This window comes from Solanum verrucosum, unplaced genomic scaffold (assembly GCF_900185275.1).
Source record: "Solanum verrucosum unplaced genomic scaffold, falcon-dt-bn FXZP01000198.1, whole genome shotgun sequence".
NCBI lineage: Eukaryota > Viridiplantae > Streptophyta > Magnoliopsida > Solanales > Solanaceae > Solanum > Solanum verrucosum.
Genome location: NW_026020173.1, coordinates 2,145,575 through 2,171,661, shown reverse-complemented (window position 1 = coordinate 2,171,661; position 26,087 = coordinate 2,145,575). Strand labels below are relative to the sequence as shown.

Sequence of the window (26,087 nt, the reverse complement as noted above, 5' to 3'; positions counted from 1 at the left end):
ATTTATTTCCCATTCCATAAAGAGAACAAAGTGTGAATCCAGTACAAATTCTTTGTCCCTTTAGTATCCATAAATACGTAATTAATTCCATAGTTAAAGATGTTTAATTAATTGGAGTAAGTAGTGTTGAAATTGCGTTACTTTGAAAACTAACTTTTTCTGACAAAGAGAATTAAGTAGTATAAATAGGATAATAAGAGGTAATTAGAAGATAGTATAACAATGTCTACCATCATTTACCCTGAAAACACTTCTCCTGTTGCTGATGCAGAGGCCATTAGGAAGGCTTGTCAAGGTTATTACTACTTGATACAGAAAAAGAAATTTCAATTTTGTATAGCTAAATTAAAGTTATATCAAAATGTTCTTCAATCACGTGGTTCTAAATTGTCTAATATTCCTTTTGATTTCATTTAGTTGTGTAATTGATTATTTAATTGGGTTTTTCTGGTTTTTAGAAATTTTATTTACTTTCACATTTTCTTATTGTCAAGTGAAATTTAGGTTGGGGAACAGATGAGAAGGCAATAATTTCAATAATTGGCCATAGAAATGCAACTCAAAAGAAACTGATTAAACAAGCTTATGAGGAGTTATACAGTGAAGATCTTGTCAAGCGCCTTGAATCTGAATTATCCGGACAATTTGAGGTTTCCTTTTGGAACTAATTCTTACATATATGTTTGTACTTGATAATTTGAACTCAGGACGTCATATATAATTAATTAGTTGAAGTGTTTTGTTAACACAGAAAGCAGTATACAGATGGATTCTAAATCCAAGAGATAGAGATGCAGTAATATTGCATGTTGCAATAAAAGAAAGAGCAATCCCAAATTATCGTGTGGTTATCGAGTACTCATGCATCTATTCTCCTGAAGAGTTGTTGGCTGTGAAGCGTGCCTATCAAGCTCGCTACAAGACATGTGTCGAAGAGGACATAGCTCAGTATTCTACTGGTCATCTTCGCAAGGCATCTTTCTTTTTTAATTTCCATTTAATTAATTCAACCCACTTTTATTTATTGAGATCGATGTTAATTTGTGTTTACTTCCTTTTGCAACATATATACAGTTTTTGGTTGGGCTAGTTGGCACATACAGGTATGTTGGTGATGAGATAAATGCAACAGTAGCCAATTCTGAGGCTGACATTCTTCACAATGCAATAAGTAACAAAGAATTCAATAATGAAGAAATTGTTAGAATCATTTGTACAAGGAGCACCACTCAACTTGTAGCAACTCTAAACCGCTACAAGGATTATTATGGCTCTTCAATCACCAAGGTACTTACATAAATTCGTCATTTATATATATATTTATGGTTTCTTACTTCTTTTTCCTTTTCAGCACTTGATAGATGAAGATAATAAAGAGTACCTACTAGCACTGCGTACAACTATCCGATGCATTAATGACCCCCAAAAATACTATGAAAAGGTACATAACTATTAAGTACTATCAAAAAAGAAGTTGTAATAGTCTGAAATACTATCAAATTCATCTTCAGGTAATTCGCTATGCCATTAATGAGTCTGGGACTGATGAAGAATCACTCACAAGAGTGATAGTTACGCGGGCTGAGAAGGACTTGAAGGAGATTAAACAACTTTACTACAAGAGGAACAGTGTCACTCTTGATCATGCAATCACCAACCACACTTGTGGAAATTACAAGGCTTTCCTCCTAACTCTTTTGGGAAATGAAAATTAGTAGTAATTTTTAACAATAACTCTTGTTAGGAAACTTTCATTCTATTTTCTAAGTTTAAGGTAGGGTTTGAGTTGATCTCTCTAAAGAACAACAAAAACTTCGTCGTTGCTCTTAATATTGTTTTGTTTTATCAATCAAGTCTTTTTTTGGATTTTAGAAATATCTTATCCATCAAGATTGGAGCTGATTTTTTTTAGGAATTCTTTAACTTTAATTAGAAAATCAATTAGTACTTATTGAAGACAATTGTGTTTTCTTTGTGAAAAAGCAACCTATGAATGTTCTAACTAAGAAGATTTTGGTTACAACACAATAGCCTATTATGAAACTCAATATATAACAAGTAGTAACATTTTCCAAACTAATATGTTCTTGATGTGCTCTTGTAATTTATTGAATGACTTTCGATTTCTCATAACATGATGCTTAAGAGACTCTAAATTATATCATGTGTGTATCTGTATCACGACTCAAATTCTCTTATGTCATGTGGCAACAAATCAATCTTAAAGAAACAACGATGCCAAGATATTATAACAAGGTAAAGTAGAACAAAACAATATAAATAATGATGTATTTTCAAGTCAAATACAACACGAAACTACACACTATAATCTCCAAGAACTGGTGTTATAAGTCATGAGCTACAACGGATGGTGAAAGATACAAAATATTTTGGAATATAATAGGAGTAAATGATTTTGAGCTACAATAATGAACTAGCTAGCTGGTATCATAAAAGCAGAATGCTGGTATGATAACCATTGTTCCCTCCACCAACATGGCAACAGTTCAACTCACTTGCACACGAGAGTGCGACAAGTACAACACTAATTAAGTAAGTATTATTGATGAATTGGTATTTTATCAATTCATTGGACTCAAATTTATGAATTATTAGTGTTACATTAATAATTATATATGAATTATTAGGTCTCATTGTAGCTATATATCCCGATCCCGATATAAAATGTTTCTACTTATGCTAAACTAATGTAAGATTCCGGGAGAGGCTTGCTCTTATTGTGGCTATCCTGATGTCAGATTCTATACCTACTTTGTGACTCCCCGATGTTAGGTTTCTTAGAATCCTCGCTTGAGTTCCATCTCTGTTTCATAGTTGTTATTCCTTATATTGCTCATTACTCATGTTAGTTCTTGTGTGCACTTCTCGAGCTTATCAGGGTCTCGTCAAGTTATTCTCTCTATCTTGTCTCTTGTATGCACATTTTGGACTTATTCGGTCCAGTTAGGTTATAGTTAGCTTTGTCTTACTTGGGTACTCACTTTAGATTCTCCTTATGTGGTATATGAATTGCTTTACTCTAATTGTAACTTCCTAATTCATACCTTCAATATAGGAACATCAATACAAATAAATAGTCTTGAAACAAGTTGAAATTAAAGATTAAATTGGGCTCAATTGAGGATTCTATTAGAATAAGTTGAGGTTGAATCTAATTCAAATTATTTTAAGCTCAACCTTTAAAATTCTGGACGGGTTACCTATAGTTTATCTCATTTTGACACCCTAATTGGTACTTTTACTAGTTTAATTATTAAGTACTTTCAAGAGTTGACTTTTGGATCAAAGCATGGTTGAAAAATAACCCACTTATTTTATGTTAAAATAAAATAAATTATTAGTGTGGATACCCGTATAGAGTGGAAACTATTCTACTTTTATTCTTAAATCCATTATAATAATAATTCTAGGTGTCAAAACGGCTCTAATCACTAATGAAAGATTGATAGGGCAAAGAAAGTCCCACATGGCTCACTAGAATTTAAGGCCAAACCTGTAGTTATGGCCTATCAACCATCAAAAAGCCACAACCAAAAGAATAGGAAGAATGACAAAGTCAAATTCTTCTTATAGAATAAATCAAAGAGTAACAAAGAGAGAAATCAACACTTAAAATTCAAATCGTCGAAAATGAGTGTAGTTGTTGTTGATGGTCCAATGATGGAGGAATTCGTTGATGACACCGAGGCGTTTGGCAAGTGGACGGACAAACATTTTGATATGCTAGACACAGATGGAAACGGGGAATTGTCTCGAGACGAGCTCCAAAACAGGAAAGGTAAATTCTCATCGTGTGAATTTGAGTTGCAGAGCAAGGAAGAAATTTCAAGTTTGTATGACATCCTTATTGAAAGATTTGATATTGACAAAAGTGGAACTATTGATAGACAAGAATTCAAGGCTCTTACAAAAGAAATCATGTTGGCTAAGGCTAGAGGGATTGGCAATTCCCCTGTTTTAGTCATTCTTCAAGGGGATAGCCTTGTTATGAGGGTTGTTCAACGTTTTTCAGCAAAATAACTCATATTTATGTTCCTAATTCATATCTCATTAGTTGTTACTCTTTCTATTATAGTTTGTTTGTCTTAGTTTCATGGAACATAAAGTTTAATAAAGTTATATTTTTTTAAATCTATACTCTTTTTGTTTCAATTTATTTTTCTGATTTTCACTCGACTTGGTGTTTAAGAAAATAAAAGAGAATATTGAATATCATGGTCTGAAACTAATGCGATGTGGAATATGCCAAAATGATCTTAAATGTGTTAGGATATTCTATTAACCATGCGTTTTGACGAGAGGGAGTTGCTCGGATGGTAAACACCCCTCACTTTCAACCTGAAGGTTGCGAGTTCGAGTCACCAAGGGAGCAAAGGGATAGGAGTTCCTAGGGAGGGTAAAAAAAACATGCGTTTTGATATAGTATTATTTATTAAACAATTGTTTATTATTTATCCAATTCAATAAAGTGTTACATTAAATAGATCAATTTGTCATATATGTATACTCAACTTATATAGAAGATGATTTGGTGTATAGAGTTTAATCTTATACACAGAAGACTAAATCATCGGTTCTTATAAGTTAAAAGTTATTGTTCACAATCGTTGATGGAAATTTGGACAAACCATCAGAAAGATTGTAGCACGAGATTAAATGTATTTATCTTGATTATGAGAATGGTATAGTTTTAACTTCTCGTGCAACATTTTGTATGTATTGAAGGAGACTAAGTAGAGATAGATGTTTTAGACTCTTATAAAAACATATTCTCTAAACTATTAAATGTACTTATATTCTTAATCTTGATATAACGATTATGATATTTATATATTAATTATCGTTTTGATTTATTAAAAGGTGAGATTATAAATGGATCAATATGCCTAGTAGATTGGATGATAATAATATATATTGGTGAAATAATTAGTTAGTTGATGGAATCCATGTCTCAATATAGAGATTGATGATATACCTTTTTATGAGAAGCTTATAAGTTTTCATGTGTAAATCCAGCCTGTAGATGTATGAATCTGACACATGAAATAAGTTAAGTATTGATCTCAAGATAATTAATCATTGAATTAAATTCGTAGGTAATTTAATTTATTAATTAATATTAGTAATCTTAACATGGGAAATTACATAAGTGTTTAATGGGGAATTTTGAAATATAAATAGAGGAGTGTAATTACGAATTTCTAGTGAAATAATTTGTAATTTATTATGGTAAGAATAATTCAAATTAATTATTTCAAATTATTTTCATAATAGGAAGCCTCAATAATTAATTATGTGGTCCCTACAGTGTCCATATTTAACTAGAACTCAGAATCATATTTTCTAGTAGAAGAAGGAAAAGTAGCATGCAATTCTTTCTTCAAGAAAGAAAAGAAACGTGTGTTTCTCTTCTTGAAGAAAAAAGATTTGTATTTTCTTCTCCTTTGTGGACTAGGAAGAAACCTCTATAAGTAGGAATTCTTCAAACCTAGAAAGTCATTCAGTTTTCTATACGATACTTTTCCACCCAAATATTGAGAGAGTTCAATTATTAATTTGGGGTCACTGTAGAAGACCATGGAACTGGAGTCGGATTTGCCTCAAGATATCTTCACACGCTTCAAGAAGTAATCCTTGAGTTAATTTTCAACATACTTTGTATATGATACGTATTTGTGGTTGTTGTCTATATTCATGTAAGATGTATGATTCAAGAATGCTTCCGTTGTGTATGCTATTTTCTAACAATTAATCTCCCACTTAGACTCATAACCATGCACCTACAACTCTAACACCCATTCCTTCAACATGTCTATCAAAAGACATTTGCAGTAAAACTTTTGTGAAAGGATCTGCTAGGTTGTTATCTGATGCAATCTTCACAACCATCATATCTTCTCTCTGTACTATGTCTCGAATCAAGTGGTACTTTCGCTCAATGTGTTTTGCCTTCTTATGATTTCGTGGTTCCTTTGAATTCGCAACCGCACCACTATTATCACAAACCATCGTGAGCGGTGCTTCTATCGCAGTAACAATCGCCAAGTCTTTCACTAAGTTTCTGAGCCATGATGCCTCCTTAGCTGCCTCAGAGGATACTACATATTTGTCTTTCATGGTAGAATCAACAACACAAGTTTGCTTGATGCTTCTTCAAACAATGGCTCCACCTCCCAAAGTAAACATATTTCTTGAGGTTGACTTTGTAGAGTCCATTTCAGACTGGAAATCTGAGTTTGTGTACCCTATGGGCACCAACTCATCTGAATGATAGACTAGCATGTAATCTCTAATCCTTTTTATGCTTAACTGATGTCCATTGTTCTCGTCCAGGATTAGACTAGTTTCTGCTAACCATGCGTATGGCAAAACAAATATCAAGTCTAGTGCATAACATCAAATACATGAGGCTTCCCACAACTGATACATAGGGACTATCTTCATGCTTTCCGTTTCCTCATATGTCTTAGGACATTGATCCTTTGATAGAGAAATTTCATGTCTGAAAGGAAGAAATCCTTTCTTTGAATCATATATGCTAAACATGGTAAGAATTGTATTTGTCACTCCCCGAGGCTATCCCTAGGCGCCACAGGGTGCTTAGTGTCACAAGTGACCCTAAGCTAACCAATGGCATAACACATCTATATAACTTCAATTAACACATGCACTGTGCGGAAGCTAAAAATTGACATGGTAGTGATCTAGTATTTTAAAAACCAAATATCGAAATTACGGTATCGAAACTTTTAAATATCGTGCCGTACCATACCATGCCCACCCCTAGTTATAGAATATCTCAACTCTTTGAGTAAAAAACAAACAAACAAAAAGTGGGAAAAGGCATAAATTTCACCCACATGTCCCAAAAAGTCAGTTACATGTTTAAACTTGCATAGCGAACTATTACACACTTTTACTACTAAAAATGAATTTAATATCATACTCAAACGTACAAAGTCAGTCGTACAATCCAACGTGATTTACACGCACCTGCTAGGTTATTACATGCTTACACGTGTAATTTATTTATTTATTCTCTCTTGTTTTTCTCAATCATTTTTGACTTTATTTTCTCTCTCTATTCTTACCTAAAAAACTCCATTTTTGTTTCCAAAATATTCACCGGCAATGTCATCTTCTTCTTTGTCCATTATTAATACAAATATTAGCAAAATCAACCTATAACTTCATCCAATTTAATCTTCTTTTCTAATCACCATCAACCCCACCACCATAAAAAGAAATTCAACACCATCACTACCACCAAATATCACCATACCGAATCATTATTTCACCACTAGAAACCCAACGAATAATTATCAATATTTATTTGCAAAGATCATAATCACACAATTGAAAAATTAGTGCTCGATTTACTATTACTAATTTTGAAGAAAATCTAGAGGAAATTTTTCTGAGAGAGAAGAAAGATTTATGAAAATAACATAGAAAAAGAAAGATTAGAAAAATTTCCAATTTCATAGGCTCACTATCAACAAAAAAGACAAAAATAAATAGAACAATCTATACTTGACTTGACGAATTTGATGGGGTGGGAGTAGTAAGAATTGATCAATTTTAGGTGTCTCGCCGAGTTTTTTTTCAACTTCGCCGATCTTTTCCTATTCCTCAACCTTGTTTTCTGTTTTTCTGTCGAAAAACTACCATGAAAAAAATTGTTTGTCCCATTAGTCATAGCAACAAAAGTATTTGTGATAAAGAAAAAATGGAGGAGAAGAAAGATGGGTGGCGTGAAGGAGAAGGGGTGGAGAAATTTTTTTTGGCTTTATTTTGACTCAAGCATGACTTTTTTATTTTTTAGGGCGGTATGAAATTCACTTTTCAGTAGTATAGATGTGTAATAGATCGTCCTAATAGTTTAAGAGTATAACTGACTTTTCAGGATAATTTCAGGGATGAATTTATGCATTTTTCCAAGAAGATTTTGAAAGTAGATTGATCGGGGTAAATATGTAACTTCATTATTTTAATTTAGTATAAATTATAGGAACCACATATTATAAATAATAAATAACATCCTATCCCTTCTAGTTTTCTATTTACCAAAAATCCCTTAAAAATGATGTTTGCGGGATACATAGCGTTGTGCACGGGATACATTAGGTTTGATACATTCCACATAGCGGGATACATAGCGTTGTGCACATGATACATTAGGTTTGATACATTCCACATAGCGAAATACATAGCGTTGTGCACGGGATACATAGCGTTTGATACATTCCACATAGCGGGATACATAGCTTTGTGCACGGGATACATGTGAGATACATAGGTAAATAAGGGATTTTTGAAATAAGTAGGGATAAATGGATATTAAGGTAAGTAAAGGAGTGTAGTTAAGTAATTTGTCCTTTAATTTATGTATAACTAATACACATAATTTGTTCCACCTTCTACCTTACATAAAGTTGGATTCGGCTCCTTTCCATTTCTCTTCTCTTCATTTTCCCCAAGTTCCTATTTGAATTAGTGACACATGGCATATGTTAAAATAAATGGCTAAGATTTAATTTCTCAAAGTAAATTTTTAACCATGTTTTAACTAATAAATACAATTTATATTTATTATTAAAAATTATTATAATCTCACAATCTTAGCAACATATTATCTTGTCCATAAATATAGGGAAAAAAAAGTTCTTCCTAATTACTTTTTTTTACGTGGGATTCTTTTTAATTTTCTTTTAAATATTGAACTGTTGCCAAATATAGCTAATGTTAATTTTGGAGGAAATAGGAAAAAAAAAGAAGGTGAAATAAAATAGGAGAAATAATACTCTTCAATAGCTAATGGTTAAAAAGAAAAATTCGAGGAAAAATGCAATAAAAATATTAACTTAAAAATGAAATAAAATTAACATCCTAAGTAAAACAATTTAGGAAAACTTTTCCCTAATTTATGAACAAGATAATATGTTGTTAAGATTGTAGGGGTCATAGTAATTTTTAAAATTAAATATATAATATATTTATTAGTTAAATCATGATTAGAGATTTTCTTTGGGAAATTAAATCTTAGCCATTTATTTTAACATATGCCATGTGTCATTAATCCAAATAGAAACTTGGGGAAAATGGAGAGGAGCCGGATCCCATAAAATTATACATATATTTCCTCATAACTTATATGAGTATTTAATTATGTAACATTACTAAAAATACAACCAAACATTGTATAAAATTAAAACATGAATAACTTTTATACAATATTTGGAAACACACCAACCATTGCATAAAACTAATACATGAATAACTTTTATATAACATTTGGAAACTAATACATGAATAACATTGTATAAAATAAGATAATTAATACATAAATAACTTTTATACTATTTGCAAACCAAACATGGTATAAATTAATACATAAATAACTTGACTATTCATGTATTAGCTATACCCTTATCCAATAACCAAACGACTCCTAATTCTTCAAATCCTGATCAAACTCATACTCTGCTTAGGTTTTTTCTCAGGCTTGTCCACCTCAACCATGCATTTCAACATGACTATATATGTAGGCTAATGATGTCTAAACATAGCACAATCTAATTCCCTGAGATGGAATAACAAGAATATCCACAAATAATAAGAACAGACATAGGCTGGTCAGAATTCTTGCATAACACAACGTACCTGTCGATCTTCTTTTAGCTAAGCTACTTTTACACAAGTTATATTACATCATAATTCCAAATGTCATTGACCCGTTACAAAATGGCTCACCATATAATTGTGTGAAGGTCTGGTATTATCAATGGATGTGTGATTTGTATCAAGCTGAAATATCGGGATATCTTGAAACATTTTGGAATAGAATGTTACCAGTCTCATGGAACTTGAGTGTATTCTCTTAGTTGATGTTCCCATTTCTACATTTGCAATGTACCTTGGCAAGAGCAGCCATGTAATAATCACTCCTGATAATGAATATTAATAAGAATTCTTTTCTTCATGCTAAAATATATTTCTAAAGAGTAAGCATATGAATAGCTAAAAAAAAAACCCGTAATCAAAACCTTGATCCATAAGGCGATTGACAAGCAGCAATTAAATGAACTGTAGCTTCATCTGGCTCATTCTGGAAAGCAAAAAAGAGCAAAATAGGTGATCAAGTAAGACATTTGGAGATCCAGTATTCAAAGCCTAGGTAAAAAATCTAATGATAATTTTTGGAGTTCCTAGTATTCAAAGCCTGAGTAGAAAATTAATGGTAGTCTTTCCAACTCAGACCATTCTTACACAAATTAAACCATCGGAGATGTTCCAAATATTCCAGAAGGCATTTTTATCCTACCAACACTTGCTCTACTTCAAATGCCCTTTTTTTGGTTTAGAACTGATCTTTATCCAAATTTAGTTCCGTTGAAAAAGAAAACATCACATTGTAATAAAGTAAATCAATATGCTAATATTCTTTTTGCTTTGACTTCATACTTGCAATCATATGAAAATTAAGTAGAGGGTAAATCTTGATTCTGTTTAAAGATAACATGACTATCTATATGTATGTGTGACCACAGCAAAAGATGGTATTTCAGGTTTTTAGATGGTACTTCAGTTACTTGCATAAAAGCCTATCAAAAGCAGCCCTTGCACTTTACATCTATCAAAATTGCAACTCTACCTCACTGTTGAGAATAAAAGAGGCATACACAAGTTATAAGAAAATTTGTAGTGTACAGGTTCATTCTCAGAGTAATGTGTACATTGTGAAGGTAAACTGGGGTAAAGATAAGCTTAATTACAAACGTTTCGAGAGCAATTTGGACGAAGAATCATCCATAATGAACATAAGGTAGAGGGATTAGTAAGAACCTGTGATCCATAGTACAAGCCATCATATAGAGAAGCATAGAAGTATTCATTTGGCTGTCCACTTGGAAATGCAACAACAAGCAACAAAATTAGAATTGTATGTAGTTAGTAAATATATTCAGACCAAATCGAAGCTACGTCCTAGCTCAAAACAATATAGTATAGATCATTGAAACAAACTTGTACACGTTTTTAAAATGTCATGCTTCAAAGGAAAAACTGTAATAATTTAGTAACAATCACTAGACTGAGTTTTGAAAAGTATCATAAGAAAGGCTGGATTGAAATAAATTTCGCCAAGAAGCACTTTCATAATTTACCAACTATCACGGAGTCACAGTTTAAGACATATCATGAACTTTTCTGACGGCTTTATGAGTAGGAATATTTTAGGACAAAATGGATTTTCTAAGTAGAATGTTTCTTTGAAGCATATATTGCTAGAGAAAATCCTGTAGTTCCAAGTCCAAGCAGAACTTTGTATAGGATATTGATCGTTAATGTAACTAAGGAACAATATGGTGGCATCGCAAAAGTCTCTCGCCCATGGTTCCGAGATTTGAATTTTTACCTCCATTAATTATTTGAGATAATCTCAAGAGTTTCCTTGATGAAAACAATTCAGACTTTAGCAGATTGCAGACTAGTCAAATCATATGCAGATAAAACTTGTCTACTATAGCAACTACAAATGAGTTGTTGATTATAGTTATTTTAGGTTATTTACAGTATGAAAGCCCAAGAATAGAGAACTCCGAAAAAGTTATAAGACGTTTTAGCTGGGTTGTTAGCATATTTGCTTCTAATAATTGAATGAAGGAGGAGTTGAGTCAAAGTATAAGAACAAGAGAGTGAAATAGAAAATATATTGCCTGCTTCAGTTAGTAGTACTCTATGATCTGAGTAAGAATGGGAAAAGCACTAGAACATCCTCATTTGAAAATTACCATTAAAACAACTTCAATTAACTACGGATATGAATTGAATTTCTTTGTTCCGACAAATAAACTACATTCCACACCTTTTCTGAATCACCACCATCTTTAAACATGTTATAGGCTTCTCGCATGACTGGCTGTAGATCTCTACCAACCTGCACTCAGATGCTTAAATTTTGTAAGGAAGCATACAATAGAAAGATGCTTGATCAAATCATTATGCATTTCAAATAATAGCGATACTTGTAAATTACCTCAAGATATCTTTTTCTTGCTTCATGAATTCCATACAATTGAGCTTCACAAAGAAAGAACCATATTGACTCCTCTGTATCATTTGGGTTTTGGGCAACATCTATACGGAATTGATGTTCACCTTCCTCATACCTAACCAGAAATAACAAGCTTAAGGCAATATAATGAGGAGTGAGTTCAAACTATATAATGCAATTACCTATCAAGATAATATAGAGACAACCCCCTTTGCCAAAGATCTGATGAAGTAAAAGATGTGAGGTGAGTTCACGATAATATTGCTTGAAAATGGTATTTCAGAATCTCACATGCTTTCTGGCGAGGATCAAGCTGAATTGCCTTGTCAAACTCCACTAAAGACCCTAACACATCGCCCTTTATTATACGAACAACGTAACCTTCAAATCAAATCATTATAGTAAAACTGTGTAACAAAAATCCTACTCTTGACTGACCTGTCGAAAAAGAAGCATTCCTTTGCGAATTGCCATCACAACTGAGTTACCACTTGTTAGGGCATCCCAGACCCTACAAACGAATACTCTTCTCCTCAAGGTTGGTACTGGGTTTTGATAAGTTTGGATTCTTGATCCAAATAGAAATTTTCGACCCAAATAACACTTGTCAAAGGGCTTCATCACGCTGGGTTGCATATGATGGATGTGTGTTGTTGCCATTACCAGCTAAGTGTTGGAATTGAGATGATGATGATGATAAGGTAACCAACCATACCTATACAAAATTGAGGAAAGGCTGTCAAACAAGTATTGAAATTAATTAAGGCCACAATTTTGACCATCTAAGGGGGGGGGAAATAAGCTAAGAATGTTTTCCAAGTTTTCAATTAAAAAAAAAAAAGAAGACAAGTGCGCCCCCTTTTTTTTTTTTAGATTTCTAATTTTTATAATGTTAATAAAAGGGATTAAATTAATAATTTTAAAAACTTAAAAATTAAAAGTAGTTGTAGATAGTGAAGTTTTATTGATAAATTCATATTAAATTTGGATTAAATCTTAAATTCATGATACATTGGCCAAGACAAATTATTGGTTAATAAAGTCGGATTAATATTTAAGTCAAAATTATATGGCTTAAATCAAGTCCATCAGACCTTGAATGTGAAAAGCCATCATCCCCGGTCCTGGCCCTCTTTGCCTCCCTAGACTTTTTCTTAAGTTTATCCTCTTCGATTTGTTGAGCATGAATCATTAGACGAAAAATGTCAATTTCTTTAATGAGTATGGTGGTACGACATTCCTTAACCAACATTTCAGACACAACTGAGACGAACTTGCTCATCTTTTCCCTAGAGTCAGCAACCATAGTACCTAGACGATTGTGTGAACTTCAAGGCATACTCTTTCCCACTCATATTTCTTTGACGAAGGTTAATTAATTCAAGTACCTTCGCCTCATCCATCTCAAGGGGAAAGAACCTATCAAGGAAAGCACCCGTAAACTTTTCCCAATCAAGTGGGCCCGTATCAACCGCTCTCTCGTCCTTCCATTGGTTGAACCAAACTTGAGCAATACTCTTAAGTTGATAAGCGGAAAATTCTGCCTTTTCCACTAGTGTCACTCCTATGATCATCAACACCTTGTATACCTCATCAATGAACTCTTGAGGATCTTCCTCAACCTTGGAACTATGAAACTCCAGAAGATTCATCCTAGTGAAGTCCCTCGCTCTAGTTGTCGTTGTACCCACACTTTGGTTCAGGGGACCACAACATCCCTATTGGCTCAGGCCATCATGGCCTGAGCCAATACTTGAAAAGAAGCCCTAAACTCTACATTAGTCACTTGTTCAGCCAAAGGATTAGCCGGAACTTGTGGAGCTTCTTGAGGAGCTTTTTATTCCACATTCTCACCCGCATTCCTTCTAACGTATGCTCTTTGAGGGGACATATCCTAAAAAGCATCCGATAGGGATTAGGAGAGAGACATATAGATTTTAACTCTATCACACGACTTTAGAATGATGAAAGAATTGGAATTTCCTAAACATCTTATTGCCTCTTATTCATAGAAGTGGGGCGCTTCACACTAACAAACAATACTCTACTCGACGTGGCTTATGAGACATCCTAGGACCTTTTTAAACCTTGTGCTCTAAAATACCAAGGTTTTCACGACCCAAAGTACACCCTAGACGTGAAATGGTGTATAAGACCCCGAGAGGCCCTACACAAGACACTTAGCATACATCATACAAGATAAGAGAAACAAAAGAGTTTAAAAGGTAGCATTTCATACAAAAGAGTTTGACAAAAGTTGAAGTTTAACATAAGTCTCAAAGACATCTATTACTTCAATGAGAAAAATGATTCGGACATAGCTCATACATCATATACAAAGCCGGAAAATGGAAATGACATGAAAGCAATCAAAGACTCTTGGCCCTCAGATCATGAGGACTCACCAATCTTCAAAAGCCCAAAAGAATCAACTAGCCACAAACATGGGGAGTAGAAGCGTCAGACCTTACATTAGTGAAACAATATAGGCACAAATATACATTATTACATGGAATGTACTTAGTATAAGACAATATGTATAAACATATGCATGACCATATCAGTAACTTAAAATGAGTAGGCATGATCATAATGGGACATTTAAAAGCTTTAAAGAAAAGATGACATCAAAATCATGAAAGCGTGGTCAAGTATATTAGCATAAAGGACATAAGAAACTTTTTGAAGAAAACATATTCATTTTGTGGGATATTAGCTTTAATCGACAATATGATCATGAGAACTATATCGTGGAATCCGATATATCCCTCGTACCGAAAGAAATGGAAACTACTTACCAAGGTAGAATATGTACATATCATCAGTTGCTAAAGTGGATCCACTAGATAGGTCATTTAAGACAATCCTACGGGGACACATAGTTTGGGACTAGAGGTTGCTACTAGAGACTACCCTATTTGAGCCTCCACATCAAAGCCTTCTCGGTGCTAAGTCTAAATCCCAATGGAACGGATAAAAGATAAATATCATTTTAACATTGGAAAGGCAATGATCAATACCAATCCACAACTTTTAGGATCAAAACATAGAATAACTCCTTAAACATAATCCAACATAGACGAAAAAACATTTCACCAATGTGAATTCATCTGTGAGAAATACCTTTCACAATCATGATCATCATAGTAAGTGAGAAATCATTTCACAATAATATCAATACTTTCCTTTCAAAGCATCATAAATTCATTTACAATACTTTCCTTTCAAAGCATCATCAATTCATTTACAATACTTTCCTTTCAAAGCATCATCAATTCATTTACAATAACTTAGGGACCCCATGAAGGAAAGGACTCCATGGGTGAATACACACACACCTTGATCCTTTAAGCCCAAGAAAATGTAGAATTTGGAGACTTGAATGGAGCCCTAACTCTTCTTCTTCCTTAGACTTGAGATAATTGGGAGGATGAGTTTATTTAAGTTTTAGAGAGTTTAGGAGAATGAGTTGAAATGGGTAATTTTTTGGCTTAAAACGTTTATATAGGGCTTAGGGTAGTAGGTAAAATGACATAGTTTTAGGTTAAATCATTGGAAAAGACTTAAAAGTCCTTTAAAAATAACTTTCAAGCCTCACCTACGGTCTCTTACAGACCGTACTGTCCAGCCGTAGTGTCATGACCCGAGCCTACACCCCGGATGTGACACGACATACAAGACTCCTAAAAGCCTCATACAAGCCTCATAGCATTCATAACATAAGACATATGAAAAATGGTATGGAATTTAAAACTTTTAATCCATACAATCGAAAACTTTATTTAAAACAGCGGAAGTCTAGACATAGTCTCACATGGCCATCTACTACAATCGAAGTCTCAAAATAGGGCCACAACCCTTACAATAGGAAGTCTAAAAAGTGTCTAATACAATGAAAGACATGAAACAAAACATAGCACTTGTCCTCGGATCCATAAGGACATACCACAAGCCTTAGTGAATAGTCAACCCAAGTTTGAACTAGAAGGAATCATCTCAAATGCTGGAACCTACACTTTGTAGTAAAAATAGAAGAAATATGGGTTAGCACACAAAAATGTACTAAGTATGACAGCCATGCAACAATCATGCTTAAAAATGGTATGGTTGAAAACCATACTATATGCCAAGTTTGAGAAACATCATGAACTTTTAGTAAAAACACATATGACATAAGCATATTCAACATACAAGTCATTATAACACATTAGAACCATCATCTAAGACAACCCTAAGCTATACTTGTGCAATGTATGAATGGCATTACATACTACCACACATACTAAGTACTACTTTAAGGCCACAATAACATACTTACCATTCTTCTTTCTCATCTCTAGTCAATAATCATAGACAAGGTGCATTCACATTCAATAAGGCGTGACAAGGAAAGCAACTCATAATAACATTTCCAAGATAAGCATTCATCATTTCATTAAACCTTTAAGTCAACATTTTCATTAACATCATTATAAGCACTTTCTTTTCATTAGACATTAAGACATTAGAGAATCACACCATATCCACTCTCAAAGCCTACTCGTGCAATGCATAGATGGCATCCCATACTACCACCCACACTTCATAGAACTTCTTGAGTAACCATAGTACCTAACTCATATCCTTGATCATAAAGCATTATACATAAAGGAACACACCGTGATTATTCTCAAAGCCTACTTGTGCAATGCATGGATGAAGTTTCATACCCCCACCCACACCAAGTAGTGCATTCTTGAGAAGCCATAGTTCATTATCATTCTTTGTGAGGGTAAGCCTTAACCGACATAGACCATGTGAGCAAATCATGGAATCCCGATGTTACCCACACCAAATAAGGGATTCTTACTTGACTAAGGTAGGACCGTTAACATTTAGCTTAAGTGGATCCACTAGCTAATAACCTATGTGGGGACATAGTTATGGGATATGGAGATTGCTACTAGATACCCCGACTCAACTCACGTAAGGGCATCCATCTCAAGAGATTGCTACTAGAAACCCCGCCTTAACTCACGTGAGGGCTTCCATCTCATATCGCTATCCATTCAATGCTTAACATTATTCCCCACAAAGTACTTGACATTCATTACTTTCGTTCATTATTATGGGATAAGAGATTGCTACTAGATAGCCCGCCTCAACTCATGATTGAGTATCCACTTCAAACCCAAAATTCATTCATTAGATAGCTCATAGATTCAAAGATGAGAATAACCTTTCAACTAAGAATCCCCATATTGTGAGAAAGTCCTTTCACAACATGTCATTATCATTTATTAGTGTACAATTGCGAATAACCTTTCAATCAACACATCATCATTAAAATAATCTTAGAAACTTCATTCATTCTTCATTCATGAGTGTGTATGTGAGAATAACCTTTCACATATATCATCATCATTCATAATTATTAAATTGAGAATAACCTTTCAATAATAACACAATTGCATTTTAGACATGATCACATTACTTTCAGTGAAATCACAAAACATATACATAAATCTCATAGTCATGTATAGGTTCTTCATTCATTTCCCTTCAAGAACCCTAGATCACAATTCATTATTCACATCTTGCATCACTATTCTATACATGGATATTCACATATTTCAATTAGATTAACTACTACATGCATAATTTGATCACAATCCACCCACATCAATCATCACCCACACTTTGAGATCCAATTTGACAAAATAGGGGAATTCATGGATTCATAGGTAATTCATCATAAAAATAGTAATAATTCATCAAATTGATCATAATATAAGACAATAAACACATTAAAATCGTTTTGAAAGTGAATCCATTCCATAGATTGAAAACCCTAGGTTTTGGAGAATTTCAACTTTGAGAAATAGAGTTTTGAAGGGCTTTATGGAAGGAAACTATCCACAAATCAAGACTACCATACCTTGATTGGATATCCTTCATGAAATTGGAGAGTAAATATGAGTTCTTGAGCCTTAGTCTTCTAGTTCTTCTTCTTCTTCAATGGTGGTTTCTAGTGAGAGAAATATTGGAGGGGAGAGTATTTGGGAATTTGATTTGGGAATGAGTTAGTTTGTTTAGTTTAGGGGTCCAATCAAGTATTTATAGGTGTCCTAATTAATAATAAACAACCTTACTTAGTTAGTTAATTAACCTTAATCCCCTCCCTTAACTCTAACTTAAAAACTAAATGACCATTTCAGTCCTCACTCACGAAACCCCACCCACGAACCGTGGGTGGGTCCACGAGCCATGCTTTCCATTCGTGGATGGTTACTGGAACTTAGGAGGAGCATGGGAGGTCCATCCTCGACCCACGACGCCCACCTACGGGACATGGGTCCACCTACGGATCGTGGGTGCCCATCTGTAGGTCAAGCTGTTTTTGACAGCTTTTTGGGCAGCCTCTTGGTCCTCCTCAAGGACCCTTGGTTGGTCCTTGGGGGGTCGTACCTTGACGTCTACACCCAAAAACACTTATTTTAAGCACTGGAGGTTATTTTACGATTCTTAGCTTTACATTAAAGCTCAATTAGACTACTAGTTTACACTTTAGGCTCTAGCTTAGTCTTCTAGTCTTAGGGGGTGTAACATGTAGATAGGTATAAAAACTATTATTTTGGACCAACTTTTGACAGAATCCATGTACTAATAGTAGGTCTTCCTACGGTCCGTACATGCCAATCGTAAAAACCATATTATTAAGAACTATGATTTCTGGAGTACTGTGATGTTTGACTATTTGTGTTAAGGTGCAATTTGAATTGTTCCTTATGTGATTCATCATGTGGAGTGAGAACTATTTAGGTTGGGTTGTTTGACTATTGCAGGTTGTAGTGTAGAGGTTTAGAGTACTTGTGTTCAATAATACTTTACTTTGAGTGAGTTGTGTACTTGTTGAGTACCGTGTTGTTTGGTACTTATCCCTTGCTTCTACACTTGTGTAGGTTACAAACCTTAATCTTCGTGATTATCCTTCCTTTATACCTTTTTCCAAGGCTTTACTGTGGAGACTTGAGAGATAGTTGTTTATTATCTCAAAGGACCCTCTTGTTCCTCTATTATGTTCTTGTTCTACTCAAGAAATAGTGACAATGAGACTTGTATTTTTCCTCATTCTATTGTACTACATTAGAGCCTTATACATGTGACAATCAGACTTTGAGGGGTTTTACTTGGTTGAATACGGTTTTCAGATTATTTTATGGTGTTAGACTTTTATTGTTGTGTTATTTCCATATTTGTCGTTATTATTTGAATTTTAGGTTGACTTGTCTTGGTGTGACAAGACGAGTGCAATCACTTACATTTTTGAGTCGTGACAATAAGAGCTACCAGATAATCCCATGTGAAATCATCATTACTACCATTGTGGGAACGACGTCCTCTCCCAAGTAATCTAAATAATACTCCAATCCCGAACCAACAATCCCAAGTCACCAAACGAAGCCCAACATCTCAACCATAAACCACAGGTCGTAGACAAATGGGGCAATGGATAAAAGGTCAACAAAGCTGAGTCATCACGTAATCTAAGCATCATTCTATTAGACTCAAGTCTACGACATCAGTATACAAGGAGCTAAGTCGTTCGAAACGACGCTAGAGATATTTTAAGGCCCATCAGTTCCAATATACGCAAGTCTATGTCAATTACTAGTCTAATCCTAAACTAAGGACACACATGCTCAAATCAATCAACAACAATAACTAAAGAACACTATAAGGTAAAGATGGTCACAAGCAATACAACCAACATGCAATCAATCCCAAAAAACCAGATAAGCAGCTAAAACATGCATTTTAAGGAATTAAGCGTGATCAATTAGGTATCACCCAAAATTCACACAAATAAATGTACATTTACATGATCAAACTTAATCTAAGGAAAGGGAAGGCATATCCTAACTTAAGCTACACTGCACATGCTTCAAAACTCTATTCTAGAGCTTTTCCTTTCCGAACGGCCTCCAAATACTCCAACGCTATCAAAAATAGAATCACAATGTTAATACGGTTATTTAGACACCAAAAATACATAAAACAAAGACAAACCCAAATTGGAGTCACAACAAAAAATGTATGACCCATGCCAAAAATTTCAAAATTAACTTTGTTAAAAGGTTCTAATTAGATTCCTGAACTTGTATCCCAAACCAGAACACAATTAGGGGCTCGAAGTATCCCACAACCAACACATGCATAATTTTCATCAATAAAAAGGGATTAAAGAGAGACAAAATCCTCTTCTGGGCGGAATTTACCTCAAATAGATGATCTCCAACACTCCCTGAATACTGGCGTGTAGCCCTAAGCTCCCTAATCACTTCAGGCTCTGAATCACCTCAATTAGACTTCCAAAACTCCCACAATTCAAGTTTGAATATTTAAATTCAAAGTTAATTGGAGGTCTAGCCTTTCTTTAAAAGACTAGACAACATGACCAATCGCGATTGCAACCTGGAGGGCCCGTGATCGAGTAGTTTCGAAAAAATGGTCTACGCGAATGCAATGAAGGCCATACGAATGTGGAGGGTAAAAATTCAGGGCACCACGATTGCGGCAAGAGGCTCGCAAACACGAAGGGTTAACCAAACCAGCCTTCACGAAGGTGGCCAAGCCTCGTGATTGCGGAAACCAAGAAACCTGGATTTCACAAATAGGTCCAAAGGCCTTGTGAATGCGAAGGATAAAATGGTCCTACACAAGTTGATGCATATCAGCGGTTTTAGTCTATGACAAAATCTCTGATGGGGTGCTCAGAATTCATTCGAAACCTCATGCGTGTAAATAAACTATGCAACCCCACCAAATTCAACTTACTAGATTCAACAAAGTAGTCAAAACTTCCAATTGAGGTCATCTCTGTCACACCCTATTTTGAACCGGCCGAAACAGTTCACAACGTAATTATGACTGACACTCTGGTTTTGGAAAAAAATATTTTGTTTGTTTTAGAGTCGCCGCCTAAATTTTAAGGAAAATATTAGGAAAACCATTTTTTATATGTGTAAATGTAAACTCTGTTTAGATATGCGAAACCAGTGAGATTCTAAGTAAGGATTTTGGCTACTCTAGGGGAAGGTGTTAAGCACCCCTCAGAGCCTATCCGAAGATAGTCCTTAAACTCAATTTAGGATAATATGATTAGAAAAACTTGTTTATTTATTTTCTTTACAAATCAATGATAAGTTAATTGGTTAGTTTAGGAAAAGAGTAAAATACAAGGTACGACATATATGTGTCTTAAAAATAGATTTAATAGTAGTATTTTATCATATTGTAAAAATAAATAAATAAATAAATATACTTAAATGTATAATAAATTCATATGTAAAAAAAATAGTTGTATCATAATAAACTCATCCTAAAAATACATAGATGTTGAATTTGCAAAAATCGGCCGTCTTATTAAGACGTGAAATAAAAATAAGATAGTAGTTGGGTGTAAATACATAGTAATATATGATGTGTAATTTGAATGAAAATATATAGAATGGAGTTTTTTTTTTTTTTAAAAATAAAATAAAAATAAATGATACTAGATGTTAAGATTATATAAAGGTTTGTGATCTTAAATATATCTATTATAAAGTGTAGTATATATATATATATATAAGTTGTTTAAAACATGTGAAGGTTTATTATTTTATTACATGTAAGGATAAGTTAACGATAGATTAGATTTAGTAAAATAATATGTGTAAAGTATAGGAATAAATTTATAAAAATAAATAAATAACATTCGGGATAGTAGATAAAAAATATAATTGATTATGTAGAGAAAAGATAGAATATATACCTTAATGTGTATGACATGTACATGTATATTCCTTGTATTCTGAACCTGTTGACATATCTAAAATTTGAAATAGTGTGTTACAAGAGTGAAATGTTTTTAGCAATGTTTGATTCAAAAATAAGAATAGTCAATACATTTTACAAGGGGTGATGTAAAGAGTATAAAAATATAGGCCTAGCTATTAGGACTCATTTTATAGTTATGTTTATTTCTTGTTAAAAATATATAGGCCTACTTTCTTACTTGTTTTCTTAAAAATAGGTATTTCTAAAGGGTAAATATCTTAGCCTTAAATTAATTTCTAAATGTAATTATTCAAGCCTTTAAACTAGTTTCAAAATATTTAAAGGTCCTAAGCGATGAGCAGGCCTAAATGAATATTATTTTAGCCTTTATGTATTTCTAAATTTATTTGGGAGTCCCAATTCATGAATTTTATTTTTTCGTACTTAGATACCTAAATGAAAATTATTTCACCCTTTTAAAATTTCAGTAGAGAGTTTTAGACAATAAGTTTTCCTATCCCTTAAGATAAAGGCCTAAGTCGATATCTATTTCTTTTCCCCAATTTTGAAACACTAGTATTATTTTAACCTTTGAAACTTCATAGGAAAATTCTTAAACTATAAGCCCCTTCTCTTCAACTTAAAACAAAAACATAAAAAGAGTATTATAGGTAAAAATGCTAACTCATTTCTTAAAAAAATAGTTTTTTTTTCTGCATCATTTGTTCTAAAAATGTTTCAACTAAATTCACAAACAAACAAATATTGACTCACATGAATAATCTTTCAAAAATAAAAAAAAGGACAAGCAATGTATCAAAACTTAAAGAGTAAAGGTTAGCCAATATATCCAAACAATATAATTAAGACTCGAAAAGAGGAAGGCTAAGAAATAGTAGACTCCTAATTTGCGAGACTCCGAGCGTTGTGATGATCCTAATTGCTGTTGGCCTAATATTTTAGGCCAATAACGAGTTCAAAGTAGAAACTCCAGCCCTCCGATTGTACATGAAACATAACAAAGAAAAGGAGATAAAGATTAGTAACTGATTCAAGGGTACATTTATGTAAGTAGGCAGACAAATATGAACATACTCTCTTAAACAAGAATATCAAAGACTTAGCTAAAATAATATTTTAACATGTAAAAGTTTTTTCTTTCATTATTTGGGAGAGATAATGAAATTCGATTGTTACCAAGACGTAAGTGTAACTCTATGTAGTTATAGTGATGACCTATTAAGAATGAGCAAAATATATTCTTTACACTACATAATTTACTTAACGCTTATCGAGCTAATCACGGTAACAAAAATAGGCCAGTCATCTTTAACTATATAACTCATATGTAGTCTATTATGTTAATAAGATAAATGTACTTTTGGAAGAGAACATGAGAATTAAGCAACCTTTCCAATCATTTCAATAATAATATGAAAACTATACTTTGATTCTCTGTATACGAAAAGGACCAACTAAATCAAAAGTTGATATAACACTGGATAGTTTGACAAAATAAATTCCCAGTAGCTCACAATACAAAAAAAAACAGAGTTACTGGAGAACTCATTTGAATCATACCAAATCTTTCATGGAGATCAAAATAATGTAAATATAGAAAAAAAAACTTAACTATTTGAACACACAAATAAGCTCTTTGGGGCAACCACTGAACTTAAGAAATTCATCTGCAACATGTATATTCACTTCTAACTCAAGAAGATGAGACACATGGAGGGGGCTCAAATCAAGATGAAGAACAATCAATTCTCCAATAAGTTCATATAACATCAAACTAACAGTCTTCTTCTCCTATTTTTATTAGGTTTTTGAATATGATAAATACATTAACGTTAATGATGGGGCATCCAAATACCGATACAAGCATGATTAAAACTTAACCTTTCTTCATTTTTTTTTTTATCAAAGATGTCTCAGCAAAATCTGTTAATGGATGCCCTATTACATTTTTTCAACAATGTTCAAAAATTACATTAAGACAAAATAAAGTAAAGAGATTAACGAAAGTCGTACCATTTATCAAGCAGCAAACTGGGGCTTTGACGTCAAGAGATTCCAACTTCAAACTTACCCTCGAACTCGAATTCAACAATCGAAAACAGAAAGATGAAAGAAGATCAAATTTTCTGAAACCTTTTGCTTGAAGTGTGCTCTATCTCTCTTTTTCCGTTCGTTCTTTGATTTCCAATTTTTTTTGAATGTTGTTATGTTGTTCTTCCATCCCCCTGAATGAGAACCAAAGGACTGATTTTATAGTCGAATTTGGGGGAGGCTTCCAATCTTACAACCATCGGATTAAGAGGATAACGATCCCAAATCCGATGGTCCTTCACGTTCTTCACCTTTTCAGTCATAGCAGCGGCGGTAGTGTGGCTTTTTAGGCCTGCCGTAGTTCAGAGAAGATGATGGAAGAGATGTAAAGTTGACATGAGGAGGATATGATTGATGGACGGCGTGGGGAGAAATATTGAAGACCATCGGAAAAATAATAACTAATAACGGCGCAGTCTTCCGGTGTTACGACCTGGTGCTCTCTTGTGAAGCCATTTTCCGGTGGTCTGTAGGCAGAAATGATGGGAGAGGAGAGAGAGATCGATGAGAGGGGAGAGGAAAAGAGTTTGATGGGAAATGGGCGATTTTGGGGAAGAGAAAACGTATGGGGAAGGAGAAAGTTATGGGAAAAAGAAAAGTGTGGCTGATGGGTTGTACTATTTGGGAAAGATGAATAATAATAATAATAATAATAATTTGGGTTTTAATTTGGGTCGTCCGATCGGACGGTTGAGAAAAATAAAGAGTTTTAAAAATATAATTCTATATATATATATATATATATTAGTAAGAGGGTAGATTAATTAAGGCTGTTAGATTAGATTGTAGGGTCAAGATTTTAGCTAAAGAAGCACAATCCATGTGCTCGCCTACATGGCATACACGGATTGGCCAGTTTAAGGAGACTTGAATTGCCAAAATTGCTCAAAGAAAAATCATTTAAATTTTAACTACTTCTTTATGAAATAGTCATAATTTATTAAATTAAAAATAATTATTTTGCAAGACTAGCTTATTTGATAAAATTAGTCACTCTTAAAATTAAATTAAGATAAATTAGTAACTCATTAATTAATTAAACTTTCTAATTTTGAACAACGTACGAAAAATATCAATTGCGACAAAGGAATTATATTTGAACAAAAAATAGATTCAAGTCTTAAGAACAACATTTATTTTTATTTTTTGGAAAAAGGAGAAGGTAAGTAGTAAGATATATATAGTATATTTAATCTTTATAAGAAATAACATTTATGAAATAAATTTATCAAGTCAAATAAATAATTAAAAATCTTTTTTTGTATTCCTATAAAAATTTCATAACGTATATATTTTATTAATATTATTATAATTATTATTATAGGAGAGCCAAAATTGGGTGTCAACAGCTTGCCCCTTTCTTTGTCCATGGAAGAGAGTAAAGAAGACGTGGACAAAGAAATATTGACACAATCCAATTTTAGGCGACCCACCAAAACACACTTTGAGCAATAACTTGGCAAGGATGCTTATGGAGTTATGACCGAACTCTGGCTTTCGAGCTGCCTACATATCTTAGGTTTCATGAGAAATAAGGCCACATGTAGTTCGAGAACATAGCAAATTTTATAAAAAAAATTTGCCCCAGTATTGAATTATGATAATACTGAAATCTTTCGATGGTGAGGTATGAAGAGATTAGCACGAATAGAGGGATGAAATACAGTTCTAAAGAGACTTGAATGAGAAATGCTCCATAGCAATTTCTATTGAAGACTCATGGTAGATAGATGAATTTTCAAAGGGTGCCCCAGTGTCGAGTTACAATGAACTGAGACATGGAAGAGCTATATGAAATTTAAATCTGAACTTCTGAAAATTGAGTTGAGTTGAGTTTTGAAAGTGAATCCTTGACGTAGCTAGTGATGCTTGACATTGCACTAACTTGCCCTAGTTTGCTGATTAGATAAAATTCCTCGTTTTGATGCTTTGCCCTGCAAAACATGTAAAAGGGTGAAAAGCACCTGTTGCGGTTCAAAAATTATAAATTGAATAGTAATGTAAAGAGTAGAGTGTAGATCTTCAGACGACTGTTGACGTCTCTTTTTGTGTTGTGAGTGTGATGTAGGTAAAGTAACTTGTAATGTAGAGGCCCTCG

At 33.4% G+C, this 26,087-nt stretch overlaps 4 protein-coding genes across 4 annotated transcripts in view; 2 read left to right on the top strand and 2 right to left on the bottom strand.

Annotated features, from left to right (window-relative positions):
- LOC125828795 (chloride channel protein CLC-c-like) overlaps positions 1-26,087 on the bottom strand; it is a 1,181,495-nt gene that overhangs the window by 1,041,900 nt on the left and 113,508 nt on the right. The window lies entirely within an intron of this gene.
- LOC125828816 (annexin-like protein RJ4) lies at positions 223-1,715 on the top strand. The gene is made up of 6 exons (XM_049508144.1): positions 223-295; positions 505-650; positions 752-973; positions 1,075-1,287; positions 1,352-1,441; positions 1,512-1,715. The coding sequence occupies exons 1-6, from the start codon at positions 223-225 to the stop codon at positions 1,713-1,715; spliced, it is 948 nt and encodes a 315-aa protein (XP_049364101.1).
- LOC125828830 (uncharacterized) lies at positions 3,628-4,050 on the top strand. Its single transcript, XM_049508155.1, has one exon. The coding sequence runs from the start codon at positions 3,652-3,654 to the stop codon at positions 4,039-4,041; it is 390 nt and encodes a 129-aa protein (XP_049364112.1). The 5' UTR covers positions 3,628-3,651; the 3' UTR covers positions 4,042-4,050.
- On the bottom strand, positions 9,844-12,736 carry LOC125828832 (uncharacterized). Its single transcript, XM_049508157.1, has 8 exons — positions 12,515-12,736; positions 12,368-12,434; positions 12,259-12,298; positions 12,059-12,191; positions 11,889-11,959; positions 10,867-10,948; positions 10,068-10,129; positions 9,844-9,968 (listed from the first exon to the last, which is right to left on the bottom strand). Exons 1-8 carry the CDS (start codon positions 12,734-12,736, stop codon positions 9,902-9,904), a joined length of 744 nt encoding a protein of 247 aa, XP_049364114.1. The 3' UTR covers positions 9,844-9,901.